The 16125-nt window shown below is 53.3% G+C and overlaps 2 protein-coding genes across 2 annotated transcripts; one reads left to right on the forward strand and one right to left on the reverse strand.

Moving 5' to 3' along the window:
• Positions 1–2913: 2913 nt before the first annotated feature.
• On the forward strand, positions 2914–10038 carry GML (glycosylphosphatidylinositol anchored molecule like). The gene is made up of 3 exons (XM_068984078.1): positions 2914–2971; positions 3556–3663; positions 9740–10038. Exons 1-3 carry the CDS (start codon positions 2914–2916, stop codon positions 10036–10038), a joined length of 465 nt encoding a protein of 154 aa, XP_068840179.1.
• Positions 10039–11325: 1287 nt separating this feature from the next.
• Positions 11326–16119, reverse strand: LOC138088750 (cytochrome P450 11B1, mitochondrial-like). Its single transcript, XM_068984079.1, is given in 9 exon segments — positions 11326–11490; positions 11566–11644; positions 12061–12227; positions 13644–13798; positions 14067–14270; positions 14365–14564; positions 15352–15463; positions 15466–15506; positions 15881–16119. Coding segments are annotated over 9 exon segments (1362 nt in total).
• Positions 16120–16125: the final 6 nt, after the last annotated feature.

Here is a 16125-nt window from a genome sequence, read left to right on the forward strand (position 1 = left end):
AATGTCCACAGCTATCAGAACTAGTGCATTTTCTTTTGTGGGAGCTCTCAGTGTCCTTTTATATATGCCATAGACACAGAGTCTGCCTAGTTGATCCTGTGGATTTAATCTGCAGCTTATAAGGCTGGCAGGAAGGTTTTGGGTCTTCTTCCTTAGCCACACTGCCCCTGGGTTTCTATTGTGGTTTTATTTCCACCTCTGCATGTGGGTTGTCCATTGGGGTTTGCTCCTGAGGCTGCCCTGGAGGGCTTGGGTTTGCCCCTGTGAGGGCCAGGTGTGGAGGTGGTGCAGCTGCTTGGGTCACAGGGGTTCTGGCAGTACAGGCACTCAGGGGAGTTGACGGCTAGGGCAGCAGGAAATATAGTGCTCTCAAAGGGTATGGCAACCAGTATTAGCCCATACGCTCCAGTATTCTTGCCTAGAGAACCACCTTTCCTGACAGAGAAGCCTGGCAGGCCACAGTCTACAGGATCACAAAGAGCTGGACACTACTGAAGTGCCCCTGTGTGTGTAGATGCCAGACTTTTTTGCCTGCAGCAGCTCTTCCCCAGTGAGTGTTGAACATGAAGGTGGCACAGCTGCTTGGCTTACGATACCCCTGGAAGCACCAAGTGTGCAGGGGCATGGACTGCCTCTGCCACAGGAGTTATAGCCCTATCAGAGTGTTTTTTTCAAGCCTCTTGTAGCTGGAGATCAGAAGGCTTCTTTGGCCAGTCTTTCTCCATAGCTCCGCCCATTCAGGCATTTAGAGGGCTCCCTTGCCTGGGGTCCTTCTCTGTTGTTTGGCGCATCAGGCACGTAGAGGGGCCCCCCTGCCTGGGGTCCTACTCTGTAGATGGGCACATTAGGCACTTGGAGAGGCACCCTGGGTAGGGTCTTACTCTGTGGTTCAGTGCTTCAGGCGTTTGATGGGCCAGCCTCTCTATTGTCCAGCTGCTGATGCTGGCATGTGGAGAGAGAGATGCTATGGTGATGGCTTCATCCCCTATGTGTGACTCAGCAGTATGGCCTTGCTTCCATGGCTGCCTGGCTTTCTTCCACAGGCATTTCCCACCACAGTCTCCCTGCTCACATCCCCTCGCTGTGTCTTGCACAGTCAACAGCAGCCCTCGCCCTGGGGTCGGCTCCACAATTCCTAAGCTCCAGCTCCCAGCCGATGTGCCTTCCAGGGGACCTGCGTCCCTGTCTGGGGTATGTATGGCTGTGGAAAGGACTGTCTGGTTCTCATTCCATTTAGGTAGCCACGGATCAGCTGTTTCACTCTGAGCGTTAAATGTTTCTGGTCTGGCTCAGACAGTTGCCCCAGTGTGGGCATGAGACCCCTGCTTCAGTTCCCCCACTGGCTGAGGGCAGGTCCAGTCCTGCTAACAGTCCTGTTTATCCCTCTAGTTCCTTTGTCCTACTGAGTTTTGCACGGCTTTGTATACTGCATTCCACTGGTCAGGCGCTCCTGTCCACTCTCAGATCGAGTTCTGGACACATTTCTGTGTCTAAAGGTGTATTCCTGATGTATCTGTGGAGAGAGACGTACTCCACCGCCACCTACTCCTCCACCATCTTGTTCTCTCCCTCGCTGTCCCAGTGAGATGGTGGATAGGACAGTCTCCTCGGTTTCTCTATCTGAGGCTACTCTTCTGGGAGCACTTGGGGTGGTTCTGGGTCTGAGCTGCCCTGGAGACTGGCAGTGCGAGCGCGGGTGGCCTGAGGGAAGGGACAGATGTAAGAAGAGCAGATAGCACTGGGTGGGAAGCGGTCTGGACATGGAGAGGGTGGTACCACGTGGGAGGCTGACTGGCTGGGCAGACAAGCAGCCCGTGCAGGGCAATGGCTCTGACCCCCTCCTCAGTCTTGGTCCTCTGCACCTGCTGCTTTGGCCCAAATTCACCCCGAGTGGGAGGACCTTTGGCCATAAGCAGGTTGAGGCCCAGCCATTCCTGAGAGAGCATGTGTGAAGAGAGCCAGGGGCCCAGGGGCAGGACACTGATGGTCCCCATCCGAGGAGCATGGCTGGCTAATGCACAGTCAGCCCCCATCCTGGGCCTCAGCTGGTCCCGTGGCAGGTACCTGTCAGGGGCTGCCCCTGGGTCTCCTCAGGGTGACAGGCAGCAGCAGGCGAGGCATGTCCCTCAGACAGGAGCCCCTGAGCAGAAAGAGCAAATCCCCTGGTTGAGAAGGGTGACGGGGCCCCCGGGGGCGGGGAGGGAATTTTCGGAAGGACCCTAGACATTGGCAGCTTCAAGGGTGCTGATGAGTCCCCACAAGGAAATGTTTCAGACGCAGGCACTCCTGGTGCTGGGGGGCTTTCCTTCCAGCAAGTGCTGGTGTGTGGGCTCAGGTGACGAGCCGCAGGGCCTCCCCTTTAGTAACGTGGGGCCATGAGATGCCCAGTCCCCGGGAGACATGATGGCATGTGGTCCATGCTTCCTAGCACAGGCACTGGGCTTCTGGCTTCTTCTCCACAGTTCCTCTGCTTTTGTCACCGCCCTCTACCTTTGTCTCAGAGCTCATACAAGTTAGCAGTACCTGAATGGAGCATGTTCCAGCTCTTCACACAGGTCAGCCTTGAGGTCGGGACACCACAGGGAGTCAGGGGACCCATGTGGAGTGTGAGGGCCACATGGAGATAGCCCCAGACCACTCTGAGCCTCGTGCTCTGCCTGATGGAGAGCAGGAGCTTGTCTTCATCTAGGATGAAGACTAGAGCGGGGCAAAGCCACTGTGTGTGGGAAAGGGCTGCAAGCCCGTCACTGCCCAGAGCCATGCTCAGCCGGGAGCCAGAGGTGCTGGAAGGTGGGAAGGGTGGCCAGGACTCGTGCTGTTCAGATGAGAGACCAGAGTGGCTACAAGAGCCTCACACTTGCTGACTTGTGCCCTGGCTTTCCTCTCCTACAGGTTCAAGCCCCCACAGGGATGATGCTCCTCTTTGCCTTCCTCCTCTTCATGGGATGGCCACTGGGCTTCGTTGAGCCCTGTGAGTATCTGCTTCTGTTTCTTGAAGAGGATGAGACTTAATTGGGTCATTTTAAGGGTCTGAATGGAATTTTCACCATTTTAGCCAGCTGAGATCTCCATCTTAGCAGTTGTACAGTTGGTGAGCACAGGGTGTCCAGGAGCAGGGGGAGGGTCAGGGCAGAGGGAGGCTCCCCTAAGGACCAGTGGACACAGGGGCCGCAGGGTGGGCATGGGGGAGTCTCTGGCTGTGGCCCTTTCTCATTGGAACAGGCGGGCCTGGCTGGGTGCAGGGAACTCAGGGAGGCTTTGGCCCCTTAAGACTACAGGCTCTGTGTGAAAAGGTGGGTCCATCAACAGACCAGAGGCTCACACACCTGACAGCTGGAAGCTTTCCTGAGAACCTGTCTCTGAGAAGAAGAAAACTCCTGGGTGTACCTGGCATCCTGGTGTCCAGGAAGCTCGTGTTGCCCAGGCTCAGAGCCCACTGAGGACTGAGCTGTGCAGCCTCAGAGAGTCCTTGAGGCTGAGGGAAGGGGCCGGCTGCTGGGCAGATGCAGTGAGTGGCAGCGAAGGAGGAGTCTGACTCTGCTCTCTTTTATCTAGGGACCTTTAACGTACAATGCCATGCGTGTGTGGTGAAAAACACCTTCCATTGTCCAACTCTTAGAACGTGTCCTTATGAAATTAGGCGCTGTTTTACTGTCTCCATGCGTAAGTACCAGATTACCTTCTTACTCCTTAATGAGACACCCCATCTAAGCAGTTTCAGGGGGCAGGGCCACTCTTTTCTCTCTCTGTACCCATCCTGAGGGCATGTTTCTATGATGAGGCTCAGTGTCAGTAAAGGGCAGGCAGTAATAGCCTCTTGCAGAGACACATAGCCTGCCACGTGGGCCCTTGAGTCCCCGGGTGTCCTGCCCTGTCTCCAGGGGCTGGAAGGACTGATGCCACTCAAGACCTCAACTCCTTGGCCATCCATGGTCAAGTAGGTAGATTCCCCAGTGCAGCTTAGGCAATTCCTTGTTTCCCACAGGAGCAGGGTCCTCTGGCTAGGTTTTCCAACAAAGCAGGCCCAAAACGTGGATGCACCTTAGATCCCTCAGGAAAGTGCTTCCGATACAAGGAGCTGATGTAGAAGGGCCATGGCGACTGCAGACTATCAGCAGAAGGCCATACTATAGGGGCTTTCTCGTTGAGGGTCTGTGTGATCTTTGGGACATCAGCAAAAACATATTTCCTGGTCTCCATTCATTTCTGGGTCCCTAGATTCCTTATGACAAATAACGAACAGATAATGAACAAATAATAACTCCTTTGTATAGCTTCCTTACAAGGGACTGTAAAATTACTTAGGGAGGCCAGATGCCTAGGTAAGTTGGCAATGTAGATGGAAAATCATCTCCAGGTGAAGTTGTTCATTAAGTAATGAAAATTCGAGTGGATTTGAATATTCTTGCTTACTCAAGAAGTTTAGGCACTGTGGACTTCCCTGGTAGTCCAGTGTTAAGAATCTACCTTTCAATGCAGGGAATGTGGGTTCAACCCTGGTCGGGGAACTGAGATCCCACCTGTGGCAGGGCAATAAGGGTGTCTTCTACAATTACTGAGCCCTCATGCTCTGGAGCCCATGGGCCACAAGGAGAGAGAAGCCTGGGTGCTGCAAGGAAAGCTCCCACATGCTGCATCTAAGACCTGATGTGGCCAAAACTATGGAATACATACACATTTTTCAAAAGAATTTAAGGCCTTGTAACAAATAAAGATGAACCAGATATCAAATTGTCATCATCCATTGGATCATCAAAAAAATTAGAGTTCCAGAAAAACATCTACTTCTGCTTTCTTGACTATGCCAAAGCCTTTGACTGTGTGGATCACAGCAAACTGTGTAAAATTCTTAAAGAGATGGGAATACCAGACCACTTTACCTGCCTCTTGAGAAATCTGTATGCAGGTCAAGAAGCTACCATTAGAACTGGACATGGAACAACAGACTGGTTCCAACTGGGAAAGGAGTATGTCAAGGCAGTGTATTGTCACTCTGCTCATTTAACTTCTATGCAGAGTACATCATGAGAAATGCTGTGGTGGATGAAGCACAAGCTGGAATCAAGATTGCCGGGAGAAATATCAATAACCTCAGATACCCAGATGACACCACCCTTATGGCAGAAAGTGAAGAAGAACTAAAGAGCCTCTTGATGAGAGTGAAAGAGGAGAGTGAAAAAGTTGGCTGAAAATTCAACATTCAGAAAACGAAGATCATGGCATCTGGTCCCATCACTTCATGGCAAATAGATGGGAAAACAGTGGAAACAGTGACAGACTTTATTTTGGGGGGCTCCAAAATCACTGCAGGTGTTGACTGCAGCCATGAAATTAAAAGACATTTGCTCCTTCAAAGAAAAGCTGTGACCAACCTAGACAGCATATTAAAAAGCAGAGACATTACTTTACCAACAAAGGTTCGTCTAGTCAAAGCTATGGCTTTTCCAGTAGTCGTGTATGGATGTGAGATTTGGACTATAAAGAAAGCTAAGTGCTGAAGAATTGATGCTTTTGAGTTGTAGTGTTGGAGAAGACTCTTGGAAGTCCTCTTGACTGCAAGCAGATCCAACCAGTCCATCCTGAAGGAAATCAGTCCTGAATATTCACTGGACACACTGATGCTGAAACTGAAACTCCAATACTTTGGCTACCTGACGTGAAGAACCGACTCATAGGAAAAGACCCTGATGCTGGGAAATATTGAAGATGGGAGGAGAAGGGGACGACAAAGGATGAGATGGTAGGATAGCATCAGCGACTCAATGGACATGAGTTTGAGTAAACTCTGGGAGGTGGTTATGGACAGAGAAGCGTGGCATGCTGCAGTCCATGGGGTTGCAAAGAGTCAAACATGACTGAGCAACTGAACTGAACAAATAAAATTTTGTGCACACCAGGACGCATGTGAAAGGAGCAGTGATCCCACAAGAGACCAAGGCAGACTTGCTTGTGAATGTTTGAGAGTCTCTGGCGGAGGTGTGGGTTGACACTGGCCTGCTGCGGGGTCAGGGGCACAGGCCGCAGCGGTCCTGGGAGGTGTAGCATGTTGGCATAAATCCTCTTGGAGGAGATCACCATTAGCCTGACCATAGAGCCTGCAGCCTATCATAGACACTACAGAGTCCAGGACTGGGCTGCCTTAGGTGAAACAACAGCTAGGGAGCACCGCCCCACCCATCAGCAGAAAATTGGATTAAAGGTTTACTGAGCAAGGCCCTGCCTACCAGAGCAAGACCAGGTTTTCCACACAGCCAGTCCTTCCCATCAGGAAGCTTGCACAAGCCTCTCATCCTCATCCATCAGAGGCCAGACAGAATGAAAACCACAATCACAGAAAACTAATCAAAAAGATCACATGGATCATAGCCTTGTGTATTTCAATGAAACTATGAGCCATGCAGTGCAGGGCCACCCAAGGCCGATGGGTCATGATGGAGAGCTCTAAGAAAACATGGTCCCCTGGAGAAAGGAATGGCAAACTGCTTCACCATTCTTGCCTTGAGAACCCCATGAACAGCATGGAAAGGCAAGTGATACTGAAGGATGAACCTCCTAGTTTAGTATCCAATATCCTACTGGGAAGAGCAGAGAAATAGCTCCAGAAAGAATGAAGAGGCTGAGCCAAAGCAGAAACAACCCTCAATTGTAGATGTTTGGTGGTGAAAGTCTGATGCTGTAAAGAACACTATTGCATAGGAACCTGGAAGTTTAGGTCCATGAATCAAGGTAAATTGGATGTTGTCCAACAGGAGATGGCAAGAGTGAACACTGACATTTTAGGAACCAGTGAACTAAAAGCATTGACATTTTAGGAATCAGTGAACTAAAATGGATAGGAATGGGAGAATTTAATTCAGATGACCATTATATCTACTACTGTGGGCAAGAATCTCTTAGAGGAAATGGGAGTACCCTAATAGTCAACAAAAGAGTCTGAAATGCAATACTTGGGGGCAGTCTGAAAAGTGACAGAATGATCTTGGTTTGTTTCCAAGACAAACCATTCAACATCACAGTAATCCAAGTCTATGTCCCAGCCACTAATGCCAAACAAGCTGAAGTGGAATGGTTTTATGGAAACCTACAAGACCTTCTAGCATGTGTGCGTGCTAGTTGCTTCAGTTGTGCCTGACCCTTTGCAATTCTGTGGACTGTAGTCCACCAGGCTCCTCTGTTCATGGGATTATGGAGACAAGAATACTGGAATGGGTTGCCGGGCCCTCCTCTAGGGGATCTTCCTGACCCAGGGATCAAACTTAGATCCCTTATGTCACCTACATTGGCAGGCAGGTTCTTGACCACTAGTGCCATCTGGGAAGCCCCACAAGACCTTCTAGAACTAACACACACACACACACAAAGATGTCCTTTTCATCATGGGGAATGGAATGCAAAAGTAAGAAGTCAAGAGATACATGGAGTAATAGACAACTTTGCCCTTGGAGTACAAAACGAAGCAGGGCAAACGCTAACAGAGTTTTGCCAAAAGAATGCACTGGTCATAGCAAACACCCTCTTTGAACAACACAAGAGGTGAGTCCACACGTGGACATCACCAGATGATCAATACCAAAATCTGATTGATTATATTCTTTGCAGGCAAAGTTGGAGAAGCTCTATACAACAGTAAAAACAAGACCCAGAGCTGACTGTGGCTCAGATCGTGAACTCCTTATTGGCAAATTCAAACTTAAATTGTAGAAACTAGGGGAAACCACTAGGCCATTCTGGTGTGAGCTAAATAAAATAATTTGTACAGTAGAAGTGACAGATAGATTCAAGGGATTAGATCTGAAAGACTGAGTCCCTGAAAACTATGGATGGACGTTCATAACATTGTACAGGTGGTGGTGAACAATCCCCAAGAAAAACAAAATGCTAAAAGGCAAAATGGTTGTCTGAGGAGGCCTTGCAAATAACAGAGAAGAGAAGTGAAAGACAAAGGAGAAAGGGAAAGATGTATCCACCTGAATGCAGAGTTCCAGAGAACAGCAAAGAGAGATAAGAAACCCTTCTTAAGTGAACAATGCAAAGAAATAGAAGAAATCGATAGAATGGGAAATACTAGAGATCTCCTCAGGAAAACTAGAGATACCAAGGGAACATTGCAGGCAAAGATGGGCTCAATATAGGACAGAAATGGCAAGGAGCTAAGAGAAGCAGAAGAGACAAAAGAAGAGGCATCAGGAATACACAGAGGAACTATACAAAAAAGGTCTTAATGACCCGGATAACCACAATGGCATGGTCACTTACTTCGAGCCAGACATCCAAGAGTGCGATCAAGTGGGCCTTTGTAACCATTACTAAGAGCAAAGCTAGTGGTAGTGATGGAATTCCAGCTTAGCTATTTCAAATCCTACAAAATGATGCTGTCGAAGTGCTACACTCAATATACCAGCAAATTTAGAAAACTCAACAGTGGACACAGGTCAGTTTTCACTCCAGTCCCAAAGAAGGGCAACACCAAAGAATGTTCAAATTGTTGCACTATTTTATTCATTTCACATGCTAGCAGGTTGATGCTGAAAATCCTTCAAGCTAGGCTTCAACATTATAGAACCCAGAACTTCCAGATATACAAGGTGTATTTAGAAAAGGCAGAGGAACCAGTGTGCCAACATCTGTTGGATCATCGAAAAAGCAAGAGAGTTCCAGAAAACCATCTACTTCTGCATAATTGACTACACCAAAGCAGTTGACTGTGTGGATCACAACAAATTGTGGAAAAATCTTAGAGAGATGGGAATACCAGACCACTTTACCTGCCTCCTGAGAAACCTGTATGCTGGTCAAGAAGCAGCAGTTAGAACCAGATGTAACAACGAACTGGTTCAAAATTGGGAAAGGAATACATCGTGGCTGTATATTGTCACCCTGCTTATTTAATTTATTCAAAGGTTACACCATGCAAACTTCCAGGCTGGATGAATCACAAACTGGAATCAACATTGCCAGGAGAAATATCAGCAACCTCAGATATGCAGGTGGCACCACCCTAACGGCAGGAAGTGAAGAGGAACTAAAGAGTCTTGATGAAGATGAAAGAGAAGAGTGAAAAGGCTGGCTTAGAACTCAACATTCAAAAAATGAAGATTATGGCCTGCAGTCCCATCACTTCATTGCAAATAGATGGGGGGAAATTGGAAACAGTGCAGATTTTATTCTGTTGGGATCCCAAATCACTGAAAATGGTGACTGCAGCCATGAAATTAAAAGATGCTTGCTCCTTGGAAAAGTATGACACATCTAAAACAGCATATTAAAAAGCAGAGACATCACTTTAGCCACAAAGGTCCTTATAGTCAAGGCCATGGTTTCTCCAGTCATCATGTATGGTGTGAGAGCTGGACCATAAAGAACACTGGGCACCAAAGAATTGATGCTTTTGAACTGTGGTGTTACAGAAGATCTTGAGAGTCCCTGAAGCTCCAGTACTTTGGCCACCTGATGCAGAGTCAGTTTATTGTAAAAGACCCTGAAGCTTGGAAAGACTGAAGGCAGGAGGAGAAAGGGGATACAGAGGATGAGATGGTTGAATGGCATCATCAGTCAGTGGACATGTGTTTGAGCGAGGGAAGCCTGGCGTGCTGTCTTCACGGGGTCGAAAAGAATCAGGTATGACTGCACGACAGAACGACAACAATATTTAGGGATGGAGATAGTTAAGGTAACTCTGCTTTGATATTTGGATGTTGAAAGCATGAAATACGTGATTTTCATTTCTATTTCTTTTTAGGTTTGAATTCTCGGGAAATACTCGTTTACAAGAACTGTACATATAACTGCACATTTCTGTATAGAGCCGAAGAGCCTGCGCCAGCCCCCAAAAGAAAGACGACTCATAGATTTAACAGTTTCTATTGGGTTCATTGTTGTGGTGGGAACCTGTGCAATTTCGGAGGACCTACTAACCTGGAGAGGGACATCTCAGTAGATTATACACTTGAAGAGGATATCGAAGCAAATGCACAATTGGTGCAATCCACTTTATTCCTAAGCATTGTCTCCATCCTAGTCAGGAACACACTGATGTGAGAAGCCTCCTTTGGAGGGGCTGACCATCTCCCCGTCTCTCACAAGTTAGCTGTCCTTTACTGTCTTGTGAGCCAAAGACACTGACCCGTAGAGCCCCCAGTTGATGAGTTCCACATTTACAAATTGTTTCCAGAGAGAAATAAACACCAGAATTGTTCAGGTTCTGTGGACTCTTTCTTTGTGGTTTTAACGTGTAATCTTTCTTCCCTTCGGTAGGTGTCACCTCACACAACCTCTTGCCACTTTAGGGAGCAGAGGCGGAGGATTTTAGTAACAGCAAAAGCATCACAGGGCCTGGTCTACATGCGCACCTAAAGAGCGGCCCCACGTTTGCTCAGCCCACATGCCCCTGAGGCACCCAAGCCTGCACGCTCCCAGTGTTCAGGTGGGGATGGCGGAAGTCGAGAGTGTGCTTGGCGATGCAGTAGATGAGGACAGGCAGAGCTGCCACGGAGACTGTGCATCGCCCTGCGTGGTGCCGTCAGACACCTTCTGCAGGACTCGAGCCGTCTCCCACTGTGGCGCCTGGCTTCCTAAGAGTGACGGAACGTTTCTCCAGATGCTGCCTACTTGGGAGGGTGAGGGCCCTAAGGCCAGCTTCGGCCTGCCTTGAAGTGGCAGGTACAGAAATCCAGGCGACTGCTGTCATGCTCCGTGCTCCCAAGGTCAGGATCAGAAAACGGTGTTGACGGGACAGAAACTCAGACCATCTTTGCTCTCTTCCTCCTTCTACTCCTTTAAATCACCCTGAATTGAAATGACTGAGATAAAGCAGTGCATCAGATTTCACATTTTTAACAGCACTCGCTGCCAGTTTAAGAATCGCCAAATCAAGGATCATGAAGAATTCACTTCATGTATTCTTCTGAGGCTTTTACACTGTTAGCTCTTATGATTAAGTCTGTGGCATTTGAGTCGGTTCTTGTTTGAATGAGATAAAGGTCCAACTTCTTTTCTCCCATGTGGCTAGAAGGTTGTCACAGCAACATTCTTTGAAAACAGATGCTGCATGTTGAATGGCCTTAGCCCCTCTGTAAAAACTCAAGTGACCACAGACATATCATTTCATTTCTGGATGCTCAGTTCAAGCCCATTGGTTGGTCTGTCCTTGTGCCAGTACCATCCTGTCTTGAAAGTTTGCTATGCAGTAAGCTTAGAAATCGGCAAACGCGAATCCTCCTGCCTTGTCATTCTTTTTTAGGATTACACTAGCTATCTAAGTTCCTTGCATTCCATGTGAATTTCAGAATCAACTTGGCACTTTCTACACAGACGAACATGGAATTTTCAGAGCATGCATGCACTCTGGCGCACTCCAAAGCCAAAGGCCAGGTGCGGGAACCTGCCTCCAGGGCCCTGGCAGTCCAGCCAGTGCTGGGGGTGATAGCTCTCGGGCCTGGCGAACACAGCGGGGTTTCGACCCAGGGAATACAGTAGGACCTTCACCAGCGTCTGCAGGGAGCGGGAAGGGGCTGTAGTCAGCTGGCCGCTGGGTGAAGGTTGTTGGGGCTCCAGGGCCTCACTCACCCCAGCCGGGATGTGGTAGTTCTGCAGCACCAGGTCCGAGCTCACTTGCCGCTCCAAAGTGATACCCACAGGGTAGAGCCTGCGCACAGGGGCATCCTGCAGTGTCCTCAGCTCTGGCCATTCCCCGGACACCCTCTGCAGCCTTCCTAGCTCAGTGCACACAGCCTGAGGGCAGCCCCCCCACGGCCCCGGGCCCTCACATGTCACTCCTGGCACTGGGAAGCCCAGATCCTGAGGCGCTCCTTCCTTGCGTCTCCCGAGTTAGCCAAAGCTCCCAGGCCAGCGAGGACGTGACTGACGAGGGCCCCAGGACACTGAGGTGGGATCCCGGAGGAAGAAGCACCAGCCTCCCTCCAGGGAGAAGAAGAGGAGGTACAGGGGGACGCACCCCTGGGCACAGGAGCTGTCAGCCCCAGTTGTGATCGTCAAGCCCGGCAAGAGGGCTTGCAGACGCGGGGCCAGGGCCACGGGGCAGTCCAGGTCGACCTCGCCTACCTCAAGGTCTCCTTGAGGGCTGCCCGCAACAAAGGCAGCTCCGTGGTGGCCCTCTGGGGATTTTCTGAGATCCGGGCCTCAGCCACCAGGCTCTCCTGGCGCAGGGCCTGCTGCACCTCCGGGTTCCGAGCCAGCTCAAAGAGAGTCATCAGCAAGGGGAAGGCTGTCTGCAGGGGGCGGAGAGGGTCAGGGCTCAGACCTCGGTATAGGCAGTGCCCTTCCACTCCCGAGCCCCTCCCAGAAAGATGGTGGTCCCCTGGGGCAGGGGACCTACATGCCTGGAGACCACAAAGCCCAGACCTGGAGTCCTGGAGATTCTAAAACCAGCTCGTCAGCTTTCCCTGAATCCCTCAGGGGAGGCGTCCCCAACGTTACTGAGACGCAGGCCTCCTGTGGCCACCTCAGAACCTGAGGTTCTCTTCCTCCCCTGGGTCCAGGAGGGGCTCACTCATGGCATCTACTCAGTGGGGAGAGTTGAGGAGCTGAGGTCCATCTGGGCATCCACAGGCAGGTCCGTTCACAGGGGACTAGCAGGAACTGGTTGCCCAGACTCCCAACTGTATCCTCCTCCTGGATCATTTCCATGTGCAAAGAGCAGTGCCCGCTATCCAGCCAGAGACCTGGGCAGCTCGGAATCTCCTAAATGTCATCCCCAAGGTAACCTGCCCCTGGCATCCCCTGCCGGGCAGATCCGGCCTCCCCGCGGCTCCCTGAGCTGTAGTCCATGCTGTGCTCTGCCCTGTGGCCCGTGAAGGACCGGATGCCTGAACGAGACACTCCCCACACTGGCTTCCTCTAGCCTGGGATACAAGTGTGCAAGGCCCTTCCTGACAGGGTCCCTGACCCTGTCTGCCCTCCTCTGTCCACTTGCCCTGTTCCCACCACTCAGCCTCATGGCCTTTCCTCACTGCCGGCTCTGGCAGGGCCTGGCCTGCTGCCCTCCGGGCCTCCTCTTTGTGTGGTCCCGCCAATTTCAGTGAAAGCCCTCCTCCAGGAAGCCTTCCCAGAGCAGGCACATGCCTGCCCCACCCTCTCTCACCTTATGGCTGCATCACAGGCCCGGCTCAGGGAGTGTCTCCACCACGAGCCTGCGCCTCTGCTCAGGGCCTGGGTGCCTGGCCCTCAGAGATGCTGGCAGAGGGAGGCTCGGTCTAGAGGCAGGATGCTTCAGCTGCACTGCACACCCTGGGCCTGGCCCGGCCCCTGGGCTGGCTTCCCTGCCACCTGCTCTCTCCCACACACACTGGAGCCTCTTGCTGCCCTTCCCATTAGCCTGTCACCTCCAAAGGATCGTCTCTGTCCCTGGAACAGGTCTCTAGTGTGACCCTGCAGCCGGACCTCGGCCCTTCCCCTCCCCCCCAGGACCCCAGGGACCTCTGATGCTGCAGGTGCCCAGGTCTCCGGGTACTCTACACTCTGTCTGGAGCCTGGTTTCCCATGTGGGTCACCACAGATGCCTTCCCTTTGGGAAGCTGGAGGCATAGATTGGGGAGGGGCGTGAAGGAGACATTTGCTGTGGGTGGAGGCTGCCTGGAGGCAGGAGAGCTCCCTGGTCTATGGGAAGGGCTGGGTGCTGGCCTGACCGTGTCCACACTCCCAGCAGTGAGGTCGATCGTGTTGGCCTTGATGGTATCCAGGGTCATGTCTGCTCGCATCAGCAGCTCTGCCACGATGCCACTGTAGTGCCACGGGTGGCCGAGGGCCAGCTCCTGATAGATTCTCTGGATGGCTCTGTTGGCTGCAGGATGCACAGCAACAGAAGCCCTGGGTCTGGTGCTGGGAAGCGCTGCTCTTTGTCATCCTCCTGCCCTTTACCCTCCACGCCCCCAAGTCTCCACGTCCTGCCCCAGCTCTCAGGCCCGCCCAGGCCAGCATCACTGCCGGTGGTGTCTGGGACCATGATGCAGCCACAAGCCCCTCCCGGGACCTCAGTCCTTCCGCGACTGTGGTGAGTGGAGGGGCCCTGGGGGCCCTAGTCACCGCACTGCCCGGGCTCCAGCCCTCACCATACTGGAAGATGTAGTCCCAGGCCTCAAAATGCTCTCTCCACATGCTGCTGCTCGTCCACCGTGACAGGCGCCAGGGCACAAACATGAGCTGCACGGTGGACTTGAACATGGCCTCCAGCGCGTGGATAAAGTTCAGGCTGTTAGGGTTTGGTTGCTGGGTCAGAAGCCCAAACCGCTCTCCGTAAAGGACTAAGGTGCTGGCTGCGGGAGGAGGGGTTCCTGAGCCCCGGGCAGCCCGGACCTCAGGGCCAGCTCCCCCCACACCCTGCGGTGCGCCCGCCTCGCCAGCCCACACCTTCGATGGTGTAGCGGAAGACGCTGGGCGTGATGTCCAGGGTCAGACTCCCCCGAGCATTCTGCAGGACCCTCGCCTTCAGGGTCTGGGAGAAGTCCCTGGCCACGCCATCCACCAAGGGCGTGTACTTCTGCAGGGCTGGCAGCGAGAGCACATCTGGGTTCAGCCGCAGTCGGTCCAAACGCCACTGGGGCCCGTTGCTGTGGAGCAGGGAGCAGAGCGTCAGGGTCGGTCAGCAGCGGCCCCGTCCTGCACCCCGCCTTCCTCTCTCCAGAGCGAAGCGGGCCAGACGGGGAGCCGCCTGCTGGTCCTCAGGGGCAGGCTCGCCCCAGTGGGATCATGGCGGCACCTCTTTCCTCGGGGCAGCGTCGGGTACTTCACCCAGGCTGAGACGGGGGCTTCTGGCTGAGACTGCTGCCGGGGTGTCTGCACACTCGCAGGCCCCCTGCCTGCCATACGCACCTCCCCTCTGGGCCCCCTCTGGGCCTGGAGGCTTCTTCTGAGAGGAAAGAGGCCGAGTCCCTGAGAGCTGGTCCAGCTTGCTCTCACCGTGCCCCAGAGTGGACGAGGCCTCTGCCATGCTGCTGCCCTCCCCGCACAGCTCCTGCCCCTTGTGGCAGAATCCAGTCGGGCCTCTCCTGGTGGTCCCCACACAAGGCCCAGTGCCCACGGGGGGCTGCTGGCAGGGCCTGGGGGGCTGGAGGAAGGGAGACAGGCACCCCACCAGCAGGCCCCTCGGAGGCCTCTGCAGACATCACCCTCCCTCCTCCTGACCCGTAGGGAGGGTCCCCATCATGGCCCACCCCTTACCCGGCTCAGGGCACACAGGTTGCCTGGTGCATGGGCCCGAGCCAGAGCTGGTGGGTACCCTCTCCCCACCACCCAGGTGGGCCCAGGGCAGGCTAGCTTTGAGGCCTTCCCCATCCCACATGCTCTCTGTACACAGGCCCCCACAGCCCCTCCCTCCACACCGCCACCGGCCCTCACAGCAAGAACACGCCACACTTGTGCCCGCGAGCCGGTCGGTAGGCCAGCCAGGGCTCCAGGAGCATCCGCTGGGGGTGAAGGCTGTCCGCCTGCTGCAGCCTCTCCACATCTCGGGCAGCATCACGAACACCATGTGTCTCCCTCCCACGTCGTACCTGTGGGGCAGAGCTCCGCAGCCTGCTGGGGGGCCGTGTCCTGCCTGGTCCCCGCTCCACAGAGCCAGGCGCTGGCTCAGAGCAGGCGGGCCCTCCCGCGGTCTCACTGAAGCCTCCCCTCCTCTGGGGTCTGCGTTCTGTGCTCCCAGCAGCGAGCCGCCCAGGGCTCCTGCTCACTGAGGGCCCCCGTCTGCGGTGGCCCAGGTGCACACCTGCCTCAAGGAGCCCCCTCCCTGCCCCTTCCCCATGGCCCGGGCGCCCCTGCCAGGATGTGGGCGGTGGGATGTGGCATAGCCCTGGCCCAGTCGGACTCAGCCACCAACGGGGACAGAACGTGAGGGTGTTCTCGCTGAGGTGAGCGGGGAAAGCTTTACCTGAAAATGGGCCCCAGCTCCTGGAAGGTCTGATGCATGTCCAAGTGCATGTTCTCAGAGCCCTGCTCCTTCCAGATCTGCAGCATCCGCATCCACTTGTTGCCAGGACACCGGGGCATGGCTTCGAAGGGCAGCACCGCCTTGGGGGCTGCAGCGGCTCTGGTGCCCAGTGGGCGTGCCCTGTGCAGGGACAGCCAGGGCCCTGCCATCCACACCCTGACCTTTTCCCACAGCGCCATCCTGCT

This window comes from Capricornis sumatraensis, chromosome 11 (assembly GCF_032405125.1).
Source record: "Capricornis sumatraensis isolate serow.1 chromosome 11, serow.2, whole genome shotgun sequence".
NCBI lineage: Eukaryota > Metazoa > Chordata > Mammalia > Artiodactyla > Bovidae > Capricornis > Capricornis sumatraensis.